Here is a 20743-nt window from a genome sequence, read left to right as displayed (position 1 = left end):
ATTGTGTGAGCGTAACTTTAAAATGCACTAGGAACCAAAAAATTTTTGTCACTCCTCTTATTATGATATTTACTTTTATTACAGTGTTCTGGAACTGAACGTGCAATATCTTTGAGGCATGCCTCAAAAACAACTAGCCAATATGGGTAAAACACAGAAATTAGTGACTTTGAGACATCAGACTGAGTTTGAAACAATGGGGACCATAGAGGCTGAGATTCTAAAAAGGGCAGAACTGTGGAAGGATGGACTGATTGTAAATAGCTCCTTTTGCCCTCGAGACCATTTTCAGATTCATGACTGTGGTGGATTAAAGAAATTTTTCAGTTTCTTTGTAAGTTCCTGATCAAAAAACGGTTTCTTTTCTCTTCTTTTAATTTTGACTGGCTCTTTGACTCGATGTTGACCATTGGAATGTTGTAGATGTGAAGTTGTGTCCCTTCATAGATTAGGTCATTGGAGACGTGTAGCTTCTATCTTCTTTTTTGGAACATACGCTCTAGAAGAGTCCAGGAGTTATGTGAGAAGCTCATATACCCTGAGACTGCCATGCAGTGAAAGCCCAAGCTGGCCAGAGACACCTATGATTAGCCCCCATCTCATCCAGCCATCTTCGCTGTAGTGACACGTGTCTCAGAAGTCATCTTGGATATCTGCTCAGTTGAGTCTTTACATGCGGTCAACACTGATTACAACAAAATGAAAGACCCACTTGAGAGCCACTCAGCTATCCCCATTCACTCTTATAACTATTAGTGATAAAATTTTGTCTTATGCACTAAAATTTGGGGTGATAAATTGCACAGCAACAGATACTCAAAAAACAGGGTAGAGGGAACATGCTTTGCCTGCTTAGTGGACTACAGGGAACCAGCAGAACACTCCATGATCTCCTAAGTCTAGAGAAAACACATTGGCTACCAGAGAAACAGAAAGGAAAAATCTCAAACTGTAGAATTTTGGAGATTTTTCCTTTCTGTATGTACAGCATATTAAAAAAATTATTAACCAAAATCTTAAAAAAATGAAGCCTATATATAGAAATAATGGATCAAAAACAATTTGAGCACCAATGAAAATATATTGCACTTTCAAAGAATATAAGGCTTATAGTAATGTGGAGTTCCCATGGTGGTGCAGCAATAAGGAATCAGACCAGTATCCATGAGGTTGCTGGTTCTATCCCTGGCCTTGTTCAGTGGGTTAAGGATCTGGCATTGCTGTGGCTGTCGTAGGTCGCAGCTACAGCTCCTTTCTGCCCCTGGGCTGGGAACCTCCATATGCTGTGGGTGTGGCCCTAAAAAGACAAAAAAAAAAGTGTTAGTAGGGGAAATACATGTGGTGATAAGATTATGATTGATTAAGAAAGCTGGTTTTCAATCATACTGATAAGTGCGTGACATTTTATGTATTATTGCTGATTCTCGAAACAATATTTTATGAAATTTTAAAATCTCGTTTTACATTTAGAGAAAATGAGACTCTTAGAGGTTGGGTAGTTTTATAAGTGATGGATTCATGATCAAATCCACTTTTACATGACTCCAAAGTTGTGTTAATATCATACCTGATATTGCCTCAGAGAAGTGCATTTTTTTTTCTAATGAGGTAATTTGAAAGCTGACTTGAGAACAGTCTATATTTACTGAGACAGGCAAAATTTAACTGTTAACAGTACTAAAACTTTCAGAACAATTTTCTTTGTTTCTCTGGCAAAATAGCACATATTATTTTATTAGGAAATACACCCTAAGATAGTTAAATAGGAATAAAAAGGCATGGCTTCCGACTTAATATGGTTCAGAAAAGTGTAAGTATGTATATATATATACACACACACACACACATACATACATATAAATCATATAAAATGTAAAAAAAAATGTAACTGAATAAAGGGCACATGGAGTACTTTGTACTATTTTTGGACTACTTAATTTTAAAATTACAAAAAGGCTGCAAAAAACAGGCTTGTACTAAAAAGAACAGTCTCAAAATATAAGTCATTGCTGTGGGTTTGCCTTGTAAGAGTAGTTATGATGGGCTATGGATTGCACTAAAATTCTCTGTCATTTCTTCATGTGTAAGTTGATTTGAAGATGACTAAAAGCTATTGAATACCTTAATTACTGACTCATTATGAGTTTCTAAAATTTTAAGATCATGCAGCATGTTACAACATTGTAAATATTTACTGACGAGTAATTTGGTATTTTATTAAGGATAACTTGATCCCCTTGCTGTTTAGTGGGAAAATAAAAAAAAAAAAAGAAACCAAGGAAGAGCCTAATGTAAATCAAAAGAGGATGTGAATAAATTAATCCTGTTCAAGTGGAGAAAAAAAAAAAGAAGCTTGTATGCCACAAACACATGTGAAAATTTTGCCTTTGTTCACCATTCTCTTTGAGAAATGAGTAACATGATCTTACATGATCTTACATTGATTGAAGTTTTCACTTGGTATTATTTTCTTTTTTTAATACAGAAGTATTATTTGATTAAATTCAAACTTATCATTTACCTCCCTTTTGAGTTTTGGGTTATTTTAAGAGAACATAGCAATAATAATGGCATCTAACACAAATATTTTAACCTTTTTTAAAAAGCTGAATTATAGTTAATTTAAAATTTTGTGTTAGACTCAGGTGTATAGTAAAGTGATTCAGTTATACTTACTTTTTTTCAGATTCTCTTCCATTGAATGTTATTGAAAAATGTTGACTATAGTTTCCTGTGCAATACAGTAGTCCTTGTTTGTTATCCATTTTACCTATAGCAGTGTGTATATGTTAATCGCAAACTCCTAATTTATTTCTCTCTGCCCATCCCCTTTGATAACCATAGGTTAATCGCAAACTCCTAATTTATTTCTCTCTGCCCATCCCCTTTGATAACCATAGGTTTATTTTCTATGTCTGTAGATATACTTATGTTTTGTAAATAAGTTCTTTTATATCACTTTTGGCCAATTTTGTGGCTCCTACTATTATAGCTTTTCAATTTTACATATTGGTGTCCTGAACTTTTACTCATTTTAACTTACAGATTTCATATTACATTATATAAATTAAGTAATTAAAATTATTTGTTTCTTTTGCAAATATATGTAATATAGTTATTGTATTCACTATTTATTAACGTATTAACCACAGATTTCTAAATGTCACATAATTACTTTGGTCTCAATAAAGAGACTTTAGGGTATCTTGTGCAGATTTCTTTTTTTCCTTCTTTATTTTTTCAGGGCCGCACCAGTGGCATGTGGAGGTTCCCAGACTAGAGGTCTAATCAGTGTTGTAGCCGCCACCCTTTGCCACAGCCACAGCAACGCAGGATCCAAGCCGTGTCTGCAACCTACACCACAGCTCATGGCAACACCAGTTTCTTAACACACTGAGCGAGGCCAGGGATCGAACCCACAACCTCATGGTTCCTAGTCAGATTCATTTCTGCTGCACCATGAGGGGAACTCCCAGATTTCTTTATTCATATATTTTTTTATAGTAACTTTAGTACTGAAGAGCTCTTTGTTGTGTGCTCCATGAGATCACATTCATAATACGTTTTGGGAAAGTGATAATTACAGTTTTATCTCATGTTCCTTCTTCTTATAAAAACATAAAATCTAAATATGCTACAACAGGACGAATTGTGCTATAAAAATCTAGTACATATATTATGAAATATTTAGACAACTTAATTTTTGATGTGATGTCAATAAACAACAAACAGAGATAAGCAGACGCATTTATAACCTTAGAGTATATATTTGCAAAGAGAGAGCTTTTCTGCTATGTTGGCTTATACACTTTCAATTAGTGTCTTTTCTCACCCCTCTCCCACCAAAACTACACTACTGCTTGACAGGTAATGTACTGCAGCAGGTTGACCTTGACTTGAAATCAGAATCCAGCCTCCATTATTTGCTACAGAGATATATAGGTTAATTCCCTCAATCTTTTTCAGATTGTATCTGTTGATACAACTAAAACATACTGACAGGATTAGGAAAGGCATGTTTGAAAACATTTTAATGTATCATTGGTAGTTCAAAAAATACCTTTATTTTCAAAATTATGCCAAAAAAGATAAGTTAAAAGAATCTTTAATGGCTATTTCAAAGCCCACTTTAAAATAAATAGTTCTTGAATATTTAATATAATATCAGGCACATTTTTTCAATTTTTAAAAAAGAATTAATTCTTTGTTCATTTTGTTAGCCAGATGTTATTATTTTCTTCCAAAGATAATAATGAAAAGGGGAGGGGGCTATTATCAGTGAAGAGTAGTTGTTTTCTTTCTTTCTTTCTTCCTTCTCTCCCTCCCTTCTTCCCTCTTTCCTTCCTTCCTATTTTTTCTTTTATTTGACAAGCACTTTGTTAACTTGCTTCAAACTCTAACAACTTTAGTTTAGCAGTTGTTCTTCTATTGTCCCCTTGATCAAAATTCCAATATTTAGTCCCTTTTTAATTCCTTTTTTTTAAAATTGCTGCTGGTTAGAAATCCTTGATATCTTCTTAAATCATTCAGTTAGCCTTGTTTTGATGTGAATATTTGACTTATTTCATTAGCATTTAAAATTTGGTCTTCCAACTCACTCATACATCTAATCTAATTTTGTAACTCAAGTGATGTGCATTCACATTTGTTTTAAATGTATACCTTTTAAGTGAAGTTCACTCAAGAATATAAATAAAATATCTGATACATCTTATCAGTGATTATGTAGATGCTTCCATTTTGTAAGTTATGATCATTCCCCAAATCCTGTTTATAGCTCCATTTCCACTTTGTTGTTTCATTACTGTAATTAGTCTGGGATGCCTTATTTGGTTAAATTTATTTTTAATAATCTTTGCTGTTGTTTCTTTCTATTTTTATTTGATTCTTAGATTTACGGTATTAATTTTTTTTTTTGGCCTTTTTTTGTCTTCTCAGGGCCAACACCTGCAGCATAGGGAGGTTCCCAGGCTAGGGGTCCAATCGGAGCTACAACTGCTGGCCTACACCACAGCCACAGCAATCTGAGTCCAAGCCGCCTCTGTGACCCACAGCCCATGGCAACACCAGATCCTTAACCCATTGAACGAGGCCAGGGATTGAACCAGTCACCTCATGATTCCTAGTCAGATTCATTTCCGCTGCACCACGATGGGAACTCCATATGGTATTAATTTTGATAACTGTTTTAGAGGAGGAAACTAATATTATTGTGACATAATGTATCTTCCATATAATTTATACTCTCTAAAAAACTATTACTTTCCTTCCTCCCTGGGATCCTTGAAGAAAAGACTAGGTCAGACGTGGAGACACATTTAATTACTTGGAAATATATTTTATGGCTTCACAATGAGAGAAAACAACATGTATGAGTTTGGTTTGAAAGAAGGAGTTGGGTTAAGGTGAGACTAGGATGCAGTGTGAAATGCGTTTGGGAAGTTTAATTCAACTAAATTATAGGTACAAAGCAATGAAAGATGTCAGACACTGTAGTGAAACATTTAAAGGACTTTCTTCTTTCATTTTTTTCTGATTCATTAAAACTTTGACTTCTTTGAGAGAAATGTAATCCTCTTTATGGAGTTATTAAAAGCTTGTTTCACTTGCTTATTCCTCAGGGTGTAAATGAAGGGATTTAACAAAGGTGCAACAGAAGTGGTGAGCACTGAAACGCCTTTATTTATGGCCACCTCCTCCTTTGCCGAGGGCCTGACATAGATGAAGATGCAGCTACCGTAGGTCATGGAAACGACAATCATGTGGGAGGAACAGGTGGAAAAGGCCTTTTTCCGTTGTTGGACTGAGGGGAATCTCAGGATTGTCCTGATGATGTATGTGTAGGACAGAAACACACACACTAGGGTGATAATGAGTGCAAATACAGCCACAAGGATAACCATTTGTTCTATTACCCATGTATCTGAGCATGAGATCTTTAGGAGGGGCCCTGCGTCACAGCTGAAGTGGTCAATGGCATTGGAGTCACAGAATTCCAGCTGGAGGCCCAAGCTAAGGGGTGGAACAATGATCATCAAGCCAGATACCCAACAGCTGAGGACTAATAAGGTGCAGACTCTACTGTTCATGATGCTCATGTAATGCAGGGGTTTGCAGATGGCACGTAGCGGTCATAGGACATAGCTGCCAGGAGAAAAAACTCGGTGGCTCCAAAGAGAATAACAAAAAATATTTGACTTGCACAAGCATTATAGGTAATGGTATTATCCCCAGTTGATATACTATACAGGAATCTAGGAATACAGACAGTGGTAAATGAAACTTCTAAGAAGGAAAAATTTCGCAGGAAGAAGTACATAGGCGTTTTCAGATGGGAGTCCACCAACGTGAGGCTGATGATGGTCACGTTCCCTGTTACGCTCAACATGTAGGTGAGAAATAGAAAAATAAAAATCAGGACTTGGAGTTGTGGGTCATCCGTCAGTCCCAGCAGGATAAAAGTTGTCACTGCTGTGTGATTTTTCATCACCGAGTTTTGAAATCTACCCAATCGGCATGTCAGAATCACAGAGATTTTTATAAGGAGGTCAGTCTTTGAATTCTGTAGCAAAGGGACCTTGCAGATAAAAGCCAGACAAAGCAGTCTGCATTTATTTTCTCCCTTCACATGATAATGAATATTGCCACTGGTGCAATAGCCTTTCTGAATTTACTTGGGTGGACAGTGAAGTATTCCTTCAGGATTCGTGTTATTATGAAACGATCCAAATTTTTCCCAGATCACTCTTTGCCCCTGAGTAGGTACAAATGTCGTTGGTTGTAATTTGTGACCTGGATTGGGTTCACAAATAAATTAGGGCAAAGAAAGAAGATTTTACTTCATGTGTACTCAAACATTATTTTCCAAGACAAATCTTGGATGTATGACATATCCAGATAATGAAGAACATGAGTTCTCTTCAGCTGTTACTTTCTAAGGATTCTTTGAAGGATGAGGTACATTTTTTCTTCTTGGAAAACAAACAACAAAGAAAATAAAACCACCTTGGATCCTGAGATTTTGCTTGTCTGTTAATTCTTCTCTACTTGCATTCTTAACTCTTAATTCATCGATGCTTTGAATTACCCCTATTTTACCTACAGTGTGAGGAAAGGTTGTGTTCATGATACTCGAAAAAGGAATATTGTTGTGTGCATTCATGTTATTTTTCAGGTAATTGAAGTGGTTCCTAAAGTTCTGAGACAAAACTGTGTTTAATAATACAAAAAATAGTCTTCAAGCTGTGTTTCTTTCATCCATTATGTTTTTAATTTCTTTGCAAAGACATTACTGTCTTCACCTTCTCATCCTACCCTCTCTCGGGTTATGCTTTTAATTCAGCAACCTGACTTTCACTTCCAATATCCCACTGCTTTTCTGATACCTACTAGAATTTCATTACTGCCGAAGCCAATGGCGCATTTGAGGGGGTACTTATTTTGTCTGGTATTCCCACTGTGTGTGTATATTATATATATATATATATATTTTTCTTTCAGTTAAAGTTCATTCTTTAAATGGATTCCATATCATCATTCTGATTTTTCTCTTAGCTCCAGAATTTTTTTTTTAGTGTCCTACACAGTCTCCTCATCCTCTATTCATCTGTGAAATACTGTCATTCCCCAATATTTTATCTTGAGATGTCTCACTTCTTTTCTCTTGTTCTGTTTCCAGCTTCATATTCTCTAAGGTTGATATCACTGGTGAAATTGGTTTGATTATCATTGATATGATGGACTCCTAAGGCCAACACTTTCCCAAATACAAATCATTGCCAAGTACTTATCAGTGAGTGGGATATTTCACAGACATCTCACATACTATATGCTCAAAGTGAAATCATGCTCTCTGTCCAAGTCGAGGGTTAACTCTTGATAAAGGTTAATGTTGTTTCTGTGGCCTGCAAGGTTCTTCATGGGCAGAACCTTCCTTATTTTCTCACCTCATCACAAATTCCTTACCTTTCTTCCTCATAACTTAAGTTCCACCAACCTTGAGTACTTGCAGTTCTTTGTATTTTCTACAGGCTGTCTCCTCTACAAGGGCAATCCTTTGACTACTTAATGCCCATTGGTCCTTCTTATTCTCCTTAGGTGTCACTTCTTCAAGGAAATCTTCATTTACTCACCCAGACAGACTATGTGAGATTGTATTGCTGTGTTATTTCAAACACCTGTTTCATACCCTGCTTTGGGATGTATCCCATTGAATGCTTCGGTATCGTATTTCTCTTCTTTGTTTCTCCAAACTTCTCCAAAGTAGAGACTATATTTTATATACCATTCTATTCTCTTATATTGGAACATGTTGAGTGTTATGTTCATGTGAACTGAAGAAACAAAACAGAGTTGTCTATGAGCTGAAACTCAGCTATGTTCTTTAGTGCCTATTCTGTCAGTTGGCCCAGGATTCTTATTTTCACATGTGTTTCAAGTTGCTCTGTCATGTCAAGTGTATTCTTAAATAAAAGACCCGAAAAAATCCCAAACCTGAACTTTATAAATCTTCCTTCTCTGGACATTTTCCTCTGGCCTTTAACCTAGTCCTTACTCTATCTTTAATATTCTAATTCTCCATCTTCTGTTTGTTAGTTTGTTTCTAGTGATCTTCCTCCTGGACCTCTGCTTGTTAGGTGGTTAGATTTTTTTTTTTCTGTCATCCAGAATTTGTTTTGTTATTTGCTGTTTGTTGGTTTTCCAGGAAAAATAAATCTTCAAAGAAGCCTTTGAAAGTGACAATTGAAGATAATTCATGTGCATGTGAAGTAAAATCATCTCTTTTTCCCCTAATTTATTTGTAAATCCAATGCAGATTGTGAATTACAAACAAGCAGCTACATTTGTAAACACTGGGGGGCAACGAATGATTTAAGAAGAAGTTGGATTGATTTATAATAACATGAATCCTGAAAGAATAACCCTTAGGCTTGACCATGGACCCCAGGAAAAGCAGACTCCCTGTCTCCCTCTCCCCCCACTTCTCCATCTCTCTTCACATGACCTCACTGTGTGGCCCCAGATAATTCATACCATGTCTACCCCAAGTTTTCATATCACAAGCTGAAACAAGTGTAACTACATCATAGCAGAAAGTGACAACAATTATTTCTTTCTCTTATCTCTCAAAAGAGAAAGTGATTTTCCTGTCTACCTTGTGGTACTTACCCTTTTGATAAGCTTTTGATATTTTTTCCTGGGTTCAGCTGGCAGCTCCTTACCGTGTTGTCTCGCGTTGTGATAAGGGAGTGTGCTTCTGCGCTAGGCCGCCAGGATCATCAGCCTACATTTCCTCTCCAGGCATCTTCTGGAGAGTCTTGAGTTCTGCATCTCCCATTTTCATAGCATAGAAAGACTCTCATTAGAGACTCACTGTTGTATCAAGCCTTGGAAACGCTTCCCTTTGGTCTCTATCCTGAGGGAAGAGAACCTAATGTAAGAGAGGAGAACAAAAGACCTTCCTCTGGGTTTTGGAAGAACGTTGCTGTTTCTAAGCAGGGAATTGGGTTTCCTGCTTCAACATTGATGCTACTTATAGTCTTTTGCCCAGTCTTCTGAAGGTGCCTTGGGATCTCTTGAATGAATACAGTAAAGGGTCCTCACTGACCTAAGTTCTAATATCACTAATGAATGTTTTGCATAATGAGCTTTGGCAAAGCACCTAAAATAGGCAGTAGCCTAGATACTGTCCTTTGAGAACGTAAATAGCCAAACAGCATCAGACAAAGACCAGGTTCCCATTTTACTGATGAGGAAAAAAAACAATAGACGGATTCAATTCTCTACTACATTTTTTAAGAATGTAAGAGATTTTAATAAGCTATTTTACTTGTCCTGATCTTCCATGATATAATTTTGGTAAAATATTTATTTAAAGTGAAAATATACATTTTGAAAATACTATGTATTCAATACTAGTAGGTTAAATTTATGTGTTTTTATTCACAAGAACATTTACTTAAATTTGAAAAAAAAATATATATGCAGACATATTCTTTACTCTGCCTACAGACAATGTACTCTAAGACCATGGAACATGAATGACTCAAAATAAATTCTTCCAGTTAAAAATACACAACTGATCTAATGAATTCCTGCTTTGAAATATCTGCCTCTGTAATTTGAAATAGGTGTGTTTCAAAGGAACATCTCAACCCATCTGAGAGTGTTTTAAGATGTAAAATTAGGAGTTCCTCTCCTGGCGCAGTGGTTAACGAATCCGACTAGGAACGATGAGGTTGTGGGTTCAATCCCTGACCTTGCTCAGTGGGTTAAGGATCCGGTGTTGCTGTGAGCTGTGGTGTAGGTCTCATTGCTGTGGCTGTGGCTGTGGCTGTGGCATAGGCCAGCGGCTACAGCTCTGATTGGACCCCTAGCCTGGGAACCTCCGTATGCCCCGGGAGCGGCCCTAGAAAAGGCAAAAAGACAAAAAAACAAAAAAAGATGTAAAATTAAGGTTTGGAGGAATGGTTAGAAGAAATGTTGCTTTTGGTCAATTAAAACGTGAGGTAAATGGTATAGTAACTTGAAAATGGGATGACTATTTGGAAATCTAGAAAAACTTTGCACAATTATTTGTTAGTTGCTTAGGAGTTTATGGTTTGATGATGGTGGATTAGGGCTTATGATTAATAAATTTGTCCTGATTAAGAAAGAAAGTTCCTATGTTAAAGGGAAATGTCCTTATTCTGTTTGCTTGAATAAATGAAACTCCTCTTTTTTTATAGTTTTTATTATATCAAAATTTCTTTTATGAATTAGTTTTCCTAATTCTCATTTAACATTTTATATAAGGCAAATATTTGTTTTTAATTATTATATATTTTCATATTTTCAAATGTATGTAATAAACTTTATTCATAATTGGGACGTGTGGGAGACAATATATTATAGGATTATCATGACAAGAAATATGCAAATTTTTGATCTGGGACATAGGAAGAAGCTAAAACAGTACATTTCATTAAAATTTATAAAAATCATGACTTTATATGTGAGATTTGATGAAGAGAATGAATCATACCAAGAAAGTAATGTTATGCAGTTATGCAGATTTAGTCCTAGATAGTTTTTTATTTTTTTATCTGTTAAATCATTGGTTGTCGAGGTTTTATATTTTTTTCTAGTGGGATTTAGACTCCAAATATGCTGCTAATCATCACTTTTTATTTATCCCACAAATTTCATATTTCATAACTCCCTATGACATAACAAACATTTTTCTGATATTTGTTGTGATTTATTCATTGATCAATCAATGTTGTGTTGCTATTTAAAAATGTCCAAATGTATGATGATTTTCAATTTATTTTTTTAATATAATGATTTTTTTTTTTTCCATTAGAGCTGGTTTACAGTGTTCTGTCAATTTTCTACTGAACAGCATGGTGACCCAGTTACACATACATGTATACATTCTTTTTTCTCACATTATTATGCTCTGTCATAAGTGACCAGACATAGTTCCCAGTGCTACACAGCAGGATCTCATTGCTAATCCATTCCAAAGGCAAAAGTCTGCATCTGTTTTTTCTTTACTGCCATTCTAGGCAGAATTTATGCTGTACTAACTTCACTTTTTTGTAATTTTTAATATTTGTTTTATGGCTCAACATAAGGTTATTCTCAGTGTATATTCTGTAAGTACTTGCATAGAATACCAATTCTCGAGTAGGAGGAGACAGTATTTTTTTGCATCTCAGTTAAAATTTATATATTACACTTGCCAAGTTTTTTCATCCTTAAAGATATGTTTTATATCTTAACTTATTTATTATTGTCTCTTATCAGCTACTGAGAGTAGTTTGTTGAAATATTTACTGTGGATGTGTCTATTTCTCTTAAAAGTTGTAATGATTTTGCTGTGTATATTTTGATCCTCTTTATTAAAGACATATAAATGTAGACTTAAATTAGCTGCAAACCTTTTGTCCTTTTGAAGTTTCTCTTTATCCTTAGTGATTTTTAAAATTTAATCTTAAAGAATACTTAACCTTATAATCGACATTGGTATACCTGTTTTTTTTTTCCAGTGTATGTATTATGTACGCTTTCTGTGCTTTTACTTGAAATCTGTACACATATTTAGAAGTGTCTTTTGCAAGAAAACATATAGACTTAAACTATTCTGACAAGGCTTCTATTTAAATACAGCATTTATTTTACAAACATTTATAAGTTTGTAAAAAAAAGCAGTTTCAACAAAAAAATTTTTTCCTCTTGCGCAGGGGAAATAAACTGTGTATTACACATCTTAACGCTGTGTTTTATACTTCTCTCTGATAAAGGTAACATATCAGCTGTTATTCTAGGCTGCATCACTTATAGTAATTCCAATCCTGATTGTCATGTGTACTGGGACAAGTGTGAATGAACTGAAAATACAAATTGGGTGACCTTAGCTTTGGACTTTGCTGAGTGTGGTAACTAGAAACTTGCCATGTCTCTTCTAGGTACCGTGGAAGCTGTGCTCACAGATTATTACGAGACACTTTAATTTCCTGGAAGCATGAGGCTTCTAAACTTAAGTGGATCTGCACTTATCCATGAGAATTATGATTCTTTTGCACTTGGAATTCTAAAGGAGGCTTGTTTTGGATGCTACAAGGACTGGGAGACACCTGATGTTACTGTTCTGACATGGTGAGTTTCCTGCGCACAATACTTGTGAGTTAATACTGTAAACTGTTCTGGTTTTGTGAAATGCAGTATCTGTTTGAGCCTCAGAAGAGTCACTGTGTGTTTTGTTATATTTAAAACTATTACTGATATATTTGAATTTACATCTACAATTTTATCACTTGATTTATTTATTTTGTTTGCTCAGGTGTGCAGTTGTTGGATTGTAGGGTAAGTGTATGTTTAAATTTCTAAGATATCACCAAGCTCTCTTCCAAAGTGGCTATACTGTTTTGGATTCATATAGTAATGCATGGGGTTTTCTGTTGTTACACATCCTGGTCAGTATTTCGTGTTGTCAGTGCTTCAGATTTTAACCTTTCTGATAGGTTTTTGGTTTTTTGTTTTGCCTTGTCTTCTGTAAAGAAAATATGTAAGTTTCAGGTGTACAGCATTATGTTCAGTATCTATATACACTATAGAGTGATAGCACCACAGGTGTATATACCTCCATCACCGTAGAGTTGACCCCCCTCACTCATTTTACCTACCCCCTACCTCATGCCTCTGGTAACCACAGGTGTATTTTATGTATCCATGAGTTCAGTATTTTTCTGTCTTGTTTTGTTTTTGGATCGCATATGTAAGTGAGATCCTATGGTAATTTTCTCTTTCTGAGTTATTTCACTTAGCATGATACTCTCAAAGTCCATTCATGTTGTCCCAAATGTCAGGATTTCATTCTTTTTATGGCTGAGTAATACTCCATCGTGTATATATGTCATGTCTTTTTTTATCTGTTCATTCATTCATGGACCCTTAGGTTGTTTCCATGTCTTGGCTATTGTCAATAATGCTGCTATGAACATAGAGTTGCATATATATTTTCAAATTAGTGTTTTCATGTACCTGAATCTAATTCAAGTTGGTTATAAGCCTATATTGCTACCAAGCAAAGCTATTGTTTCCTATGTTGCAAAACAATAACTTAAAAATAACATTTTTTTCTTAAGATTTTCACTTGTTTTTTTCTAATAGATTTTTAACTAGTACCTCATTATTTTAATCTATAATTTTCTAATGATACATGATGTTAAACATCTTTCATGTCCTTATTTGGCATCTGTATATCAGTATTGGCGAGGTGTCTGTCCGTTTTAATTAGGTCGTATATATTATTATTGTTGAATTTTAAGAGTTATTTGTTTATTTTGGTTAATAGTCCTTTATCAGATATGTCTTTAGCAAATATTTTTTCCCCAGTCTTCTTAATTTCTTGACAGGGTCTTCCACATAACAGAAGGTTTTAATTTTTAATAAAACCCACCTGATAATGTTGCATTTTCATAAGTTATGCCTTGGTTGTTGGTATCTAAAATACTGTAAAATTATTACCAATACAGACTAATGTAAAATTATTGCCAAATGCAAGGTCATTCGTATTTCCTCCTATGTTACTTTAGTTTTGTTCAGTTGTTTTGCATTTTAATTTTATGTTTATGATCCATTTTCAGTAAATTTTTGTGTAGGGTGTAAGGATTGGGTCTAGATTTCTCTCTTTTTTTGCATATGGATATCCAATTTTTCCTTTGACTCTTCATAATGAATTCATGGTACTTCCAGTTCAAAGCCTTGGGATGATTACCTGAACTTTGCCTCTTGTGTCCCCTAATCCAAATTATATAATTTTTTTTTCACAATTCCATGGTTCTGTTATAAACTGTATTTAGCTTCTAAGCTTCACAACAATCTCTTCCAGTATCAGCAGATGTCTCAGGGGAAAGGTAGCCTTAAATGATGAGTAACGATATTGCTAATTAACTCTACTTAAAAATATGTATGTCCATCTTTTTTTTTCTGATTTTCAGTATAATTTTAGATATAAACCACTTAGCCCATCATTTTCAGGAATAGAATAATATTTAATTCAACTTTTCCTTAACTTCATTCCTCAAGAAAGCTAAATTTCCAAAATATTTAGATGTCACTTTCTTCATTTGTTAAGTGACTTTCTTAGCCTTTCTGGATGAAATGGCAGTTAGTGTTTTTTTGAAATTCACAAGTTATGCATGTGATAAATGGTATGCTCTTGAAGAGATTATGGAGAAAAGGCATGTATTTCAGAGTTCTAAAGAAAGAACAGAATAAGATAGACTAAAAGAAGTTTGACTCAGCAGTTTATGACCTTTTAATTCATTGTGGTTCTTTTCCATCTGTTGTCCATTAGAAGAAGTAGTTTTTCTCACAGGCTACTAATATGGCTGTGAAAAGTCCCAAAACAGTAATATTCCACAAGCCAGTGCTTAAGAAGCCAATTTCAGAAATGATGCTCTTTTACAAGAAAGTCCTAAATGCAGTTATAAAGGGGCTTTAACTGATCTTTGCTGTGGTAGTGCTGTACCTGTGAGAGTTAGCTATTGTGTTTATTAAACATTTGGTGTACAATAAAATTATATGTCACTACATATTGACAAAAAACAAAAACAATGAGATTCTAAAACACTGAAGCCTCAAGCCATAATGTGGAAAGTGTTAGACCTTGAAAGCAGAGATAAAAAGAAGACAGCACCGATTGAGCAAATATTTCTTAAATGTCATATGTTAGAGAAGGAGTAGAAACACTTTAAGAAGTTTTAAATTAAAGAAAGAAGAAACTCAACTAGATTCATTTCAACATAGTATGAAAGCTACAAATGGTAACAAAATAAATAAAGAATATTGATCAGAATATTGATCAGGAGTTCCCTTTGTGGCTTAGTGGAAATGAACCTGACTAGTATCCTGAGGCTATGAGTTTCATCCCTGGCCTCACTCAGTTGATTAAGGATCTGGCATTGCCCTGAGCTGTGGTTTTGGTTGCAGACATGGCTCAGATCCTGAGTTGCTGTGGCTGTGATGTAGTCTGGCAGCTGCATCTCTTATTCGACCCCCTAGTCCAGAAACTTCCATATGCCACAAATGTGGCCCTAAAAAGCAATATATCAGACGTAGGAAAAGAAGTGCCATAGTGATTTTTTTTTTGTGTGTAAAGATTAAAGATATAATGTAGAATAAACAAAGATGTCTGGAAAGACTGAAGGTATTTGTGAATTTGTGTGAAAAGGAATCCTCTAGGGCACGAGAGGAATATGCGTCAACAACTTAGTAATAGGAAATACACCACAGGAATTAATCAAACTCAAGGGAAAAAGGAGAAAATTGACACCATCAACTCAATGGATAGATGTAGAGTAGTACAGCATATACTAGTACCTCTCCGTATCTGTCTGTCCTCTGTCTACCTAACATCTGTCTATCATCAATCCATCTATAATCTGCACTAAGAATCACCAAGCATTTAACAAAGGAATTATGTGGAGGGCATATAATTTTGGGTTGTTTATGCTTGTATAGCCACATAGTCTCATTTTTCACTAAAATAAGCAATATTTGTTGATTTACAAAAAAACAAACGAATGGAGAAGTAAAAATGGGTCTTTGTCCTCATCATTCCTCTACTCTTATTATTACTCTTGTACAACTTCTTATCTTTGAGAATTCTATGTCCATAATGAATTTTCCCCTAAAGTTTGTTATTCTATAGCTCCTACAATGACTTTAGAACCAGAGTCACCAATAAATGTCTAAATCATTCAGTTTATGCACTTACGCACTGTTAAAAAACAAAATTCAGCTGAGTAAATTTGAAGATCTAATTGGCTTCATAAAATGATTCATGAACCAGGCAGCATTCCATCTAGTTTTCATTAAATCTTGTGAGTTCTACTTCCAAATACCAGTAAAACCTTTCTAGTGTTGTCAGTTTTCAATACCAACATCTTAGTTTGGTTCTTGAAAATTTAGTGTCTGGGTTAAGTCAAATGTTCTGGCTGTTAAAATAATTGAGAGTTCTCGCTGTGGCATAGTGCAAACGAATCCAACTCGGAAACATGAGGTTGCAGGTTCAATCCCTGGCCACGCTCAGTGGGTTAAGGATCCAGCATTGGCCATGAGCGGTGGTGTAGGTTGCAGACGTGGCTCCTATCTGGCTTTGCTGTAGCTCCAATTAGACCCCTAGCCTAAGAATTTCCATAACCAATGGGTGTGGCCCTAAAAAGCAATATTAGTAATAATAATAATTCTCTATTAAGGGGATTGTGGAGGGGAAATTGAAATACCCAAGGTATTTCAGGTGATGAGAGAATTAATACAGGGTAGGAAATTAGAGGGCACAGAAGCAATGGAAAAACTAGGAAGGCAAAGGAAATAATAAAAATGCATATAGTGTATGAATATGAGAAAATGCCTGTAGTCATCTCAGGTACCTTTAGCAATAGTTCTGCAATTTGCAGAATGTATGGATACTGCTGAATCCTTATTGCCAATAGCTACTGCAAAACTATGCTGTCTTGTCCTTACACTCCATATCCCAAATTCCATGAGCACTTTTTTTTTTTTTGAGGGGGGGTTGCCTTTTCTAGGGCTGCTTCCTGCAGCATATGGAGGTTCCCAGACTAGGGGTCTAATTGGAGCTGTAGCCACCGGCCTACGCCCGAGCCACAGCAACATGGGATCCAAGCCACGTCTGTGACATATACCAGAGCTCACGGCAATGCTGGATCCTTAACCCACTGAGCAAGGCCAGGGATCAAACCCTCAACCTCATGGTTCCTAGTCGGATTCGTTAACCACAATGGGAACTCCATATGAGCACCTTTTTAAAGTGGATGCTACCCAGAACACTGCTGGCAAGGCAGGGTCTACAATCAAGCTCAATTTAGTAAAGGAGTTTAGAGGTTTACAGGATGGAAAATTAACTTAAAAATAAACATTTCTTTATGGTGGAAATAAATAGCTAAAATGCAATGGTAGAACCAAAATCTGATGAATTATGTTGCTTGGACAAGACAGAAGGCTGACCCTTAAATATGATAAATTTACCAAGAGGATGCTGCTTTTTAAAGAGTGTGGATATGCATCCTTAGGTGGCTTTTAATCAGCTAAGGGCTTCTGCATCTGCAGGTATGCATACTGTAATTTTTTTAAAAATGGCTGTCCTTAGCCTAAGGATCAAATTGGAGCTGTAGCTGCAGGCCTACACCACAGCCACAGCAATGCTGGATCCAAACCACATCTGCAGTCTACATTGCAGCTTGCAGAAATGCCAAATTCTGAGCTAGACCAAGTGTTGAACCCTCTGAGCAAGGCCGGGGCTAGAACCTGCTGAGGGAAGCCGGGGGTTGAACCTGCTTCCTCATGGATTCTACATGGGTTCGTAACTGGCTGAGGCACAAGAGGAACTCCTTAAAAATTAAAGCATGGTTGATTTACAAATTTCTGGCAATTTCTGCTGTACAGCAAAGTGATTCTTTTCATCATGGCTGTCCCAGGAGATTGGGTATAGTATGCTTTTTATACAATCAAACTGGCCAAGTGAAGTTGGCTGATACAAATCTGGATGGTATTTTCTTTATCCAAGAACTATTTCCTACTCACTTAAGGTAAGAGGAGCTACCAGCCTGCAATTCTACCTGTCCATAAATAATATGACGCAGGCATATAAGTGAACAGAAGTAACTTATGAGAACAATGACAGTAAAAATGATTAACATTATAAACACTTTTAGGATGACCAGCAGAGTCTCAAGCTTGTAAATGGCAGATCCAGAGTACAAACCAGGCAACATAAAACCAGCACATTTAAACTAACCAATACACACACGGTGGCTGAGAATCAGTCAGTGTTTAACACTCATTCAAGGATGGGTGGATCAATTCTTTCAAACTGACATTTCTGTTGGAGTTGGTGGTTTGGAGTTTCTTCCCTTTGCATTGTGAATTGAAAAGAATGAATTGGAGGCTACGAAGCAGCATGTCATTTATTATGTGAAGTAGAGTATCTGTATGAAGGAAGAAGGAGAACATTCAAACAAAACCATGATGTAGAAAAAATGAGAAAAAGAGGTGCATGTACGAGTGAGATTAAGCAACAAGTTATAGCATATATGAATCTTTCTTCCTGGCTCCTAGGCTTAGAAAATTTAACGGAATTTATAAATCAGCCAAAGATTGGCAATCCCCAAAACTTTTTTTCCTTAATATGGTTTTAGTTTTTATGTGCATTTGGCAACAGTATAATCCCACATATACCCATTGGTGAATCTTATCAAAACTATGCTGAGACAACTAAAAAAAATGAGAAGAAGCAGTACTATGAACTTGTATATTCTGTGGTTAGAGTATTATTAACCACAGTCTTGGGTAAAGGTCTCAAGAGGGCATCATTACCAAGGCAAATGCTAGCTCTCAGTGGAATTGCTTTATAGAAAAGTCATTATTACATGCTAGTGTCTTTCCTTTATGTAATAACTAATTAGAAATCATCTGTAATCATGAAAGTATTCTTAATGATATAGTTTGTTACATTATTTTATTCTTATTTAACATTCATGCAGCAAATTGCTTTAAAGAAGAGAAAAACAGCTCAAAGTTACTCTAATACCTTACTGCTTTGCTGCAATAATGACAGATATATGGTTCAGTTTTTCTATTTTATGTTGAAACTAAGTAAATTGTGAAGGAAGTTCCTTGATAAATATAAAAATCAATGTCCTCTAATCACCATAGTTTGACACAAAAAATTTAATATTTGTTTGTATATGTGATATTGTATATTCCATGAACTTCTTCTAAGTGTCATTTTACAGGGGGAAAAAAAACATTAAAGCAGTAGAGATATATATACTTTTACACAAATAAATAAAAGCATATAAATATATAAATGTAAATACATATCTATATGTAGATACTTTTGTTTATACATTTATATGATTTAATAGTTAAAATACTAATGCTATATGCTGTTTTGAATAAATTAGATTGTGATAAGTATCACAACGCATAATTTTTGAGGTGCATATGTTAATACAGAAACTGATTTTAGCCATTTCTTTTTGTTATATCGTAGGAAATTCTACAGGTCATTTCATAATGATTTTGTGCTTAAATTCACATAAGGAGAATAGAATATGTCATATAAGAACATTGAATAGAAGATACCATAAGCAGTTATAGCTCTGAGAGGGGTAAAGTTAAGAGAATAGAAGAAATAAAACATTGAATTCTTTATTGCTTCTCTGCTAACAGTTGCTGTGCGTTTTGGTTATAAATTGTGTTAGATCAATGTTTTTGAGGAAAGTATCTTTCTTGTAAGGTCCTTAAATGCCTGTTTCACCTGCTGGTTCCTTAAGGTGTAAATAAATGGATTCAGCATAGGAGCCACAGAGGTGTTGAGCATGGCCACCCCCTTTGTCAAAGCAACCCCCTCCTTTGCTGAGGTTTTCACGTACATGAAGATGCAGCTTCCGTAAGAGATGGAGACAACAATCATGTGGGAGGAGCAGGTTGAAAAGGCCTTTTTTCTCTGTTGGGCTGAGGGGATTCTCAGCATCGTCCTGAGGATGTAGCAGTAGGAGAGGATGACCCGCGTCAAGGTGGACATGAGAGTCAGCACAGCCAGAGCAAAGCTCATGAGCTCTAGAGTGCTTGTGTCTGTGCAGGAGATGCGCAGTAAAGGAGCGGAATCACAGGTGAAGTGGTCGATGACGTTGGTGTCACAGAAATCCAGCTGCAGCCCCATGGTCAGTGGTGGAAAGATCACCAGGAAACCCGCCAGCCAAGAGCTGCCTACGAGCTGGTAGCAGACCTTGTGGCTCATGATGGTTGGGTAGTGGAGGGGCTTGCAGATAGCCACGTAACGGTCATAGGACACTGAGGCCAGGAGGAAAAACTCTGTTGAGCCAAGGAGGATAAAGAAAAAGAGCTGAGCAGCACAAGCATTATAGGAAATAGATTTGTCCCCTGTTAGAATGCTGGCCAAAAATCTCGGATTACAGACGGACGTAAATGAGATTTCTAAGAAGGAGAAATTCCTGAGGAAAAAATACATGGGGGTCTTCAGGTGGGAATGCAGCAGGGTGAGAACGATGATAGTGAGGTTTCCAGTAACACTCAGCACATAGGTGAGAAGTAAAAAGAAGAAAATCACAGCCTGTAGTTCTGGGTTGTCGGTCAGACCCAGGAGGATGAACTCGGTCACGGATGTTCTGTTTCTCATTTCTGGTGGTTTGGTTTTTTTTTTTTTTCT

At 35.8% G+C, this 20743-nt stretch overlaps 2 protein-coding genes across 3 annotated transcripts; both read right to left on the bottom strand.

Moving 5' to 3' along the window:
* Positions 1–5540: 5540 nt before the first annotated feature.
* Positions 5541–6487, bottom strand: LOC125130359 (olfactory receptor 6C2-like). The gene is given in 2 exon segments (XM_047785730.1): positions 5541–6124; positions 6127–6487. Coding segments are annotated over 2 exon segments (945 nt in total).
* A 10003-nt stretch (positions 6488–16490) lies between these two features.
* Positions 16491–20713, bottom strand: LOC125131711 (olfactory receptor 6C76). 2 transcript variants are annotated; one of them, XM_047788478.1, is made up of 2 exons: positions 19800–20713; positions 16491–16524 (listed from the first exon to the last, which is right to left on the bottom strand). In XM_047788478.1, the coding sequence occupies exons 1-2, from the start codon at positions 20711–20713 to the stop codon at positions 16491–16493; spliced, it is 948 nt and encodes a 315-aa protein (XP_047644434.1). The 2 variants fall into 2 exon arrangements, with proteins under 2 accessions (XP_047644434.1, XP_047644435.1); XM_047788479.1 differs by lacking the exon at positions 16491–16524 and having other exon boundaries at positions 19772–20713.
* Positions 20714–20743: the final 30 nt, after the last annotated feature.

The sequence above is a fragment of the Phacochoerus africanus genome, chromosome 7 (genome assembly GCF_016906955.1).
Source record: "Phacochoerus africanus isolate WHEZ1 chromosome 7, ROS_Pafr_v1, whole genome shotgun sequence".
Classification (NCBI taxonomy): Eukaryota; Metazoa; Chordata; class Mammalia; order Artiodactyla; family Suidae; genus Phacochoerus; species Phacochoerus africanus.
This window is presented reverse-complemented; position numbering and strand designations above follow the sequence as displayed.

Bases quoted from the DNA above. Each gene is read 5' to 3' on its own strand.
- LOC125131711 (XM_047788478.1), bottom strand. From the start codon at position 20,713: ATGAGAAACAGAACATCCGTGACCGAGTTCATCCTCCTGGGTCTGACC. The intron at 16,525-19,799 runs GATACTTTCCTC...GGATTCGTTTGC, and splicing joins TTTAAGGACCTTACAAGAAA to ACTATGCCACAGCGAGAACT.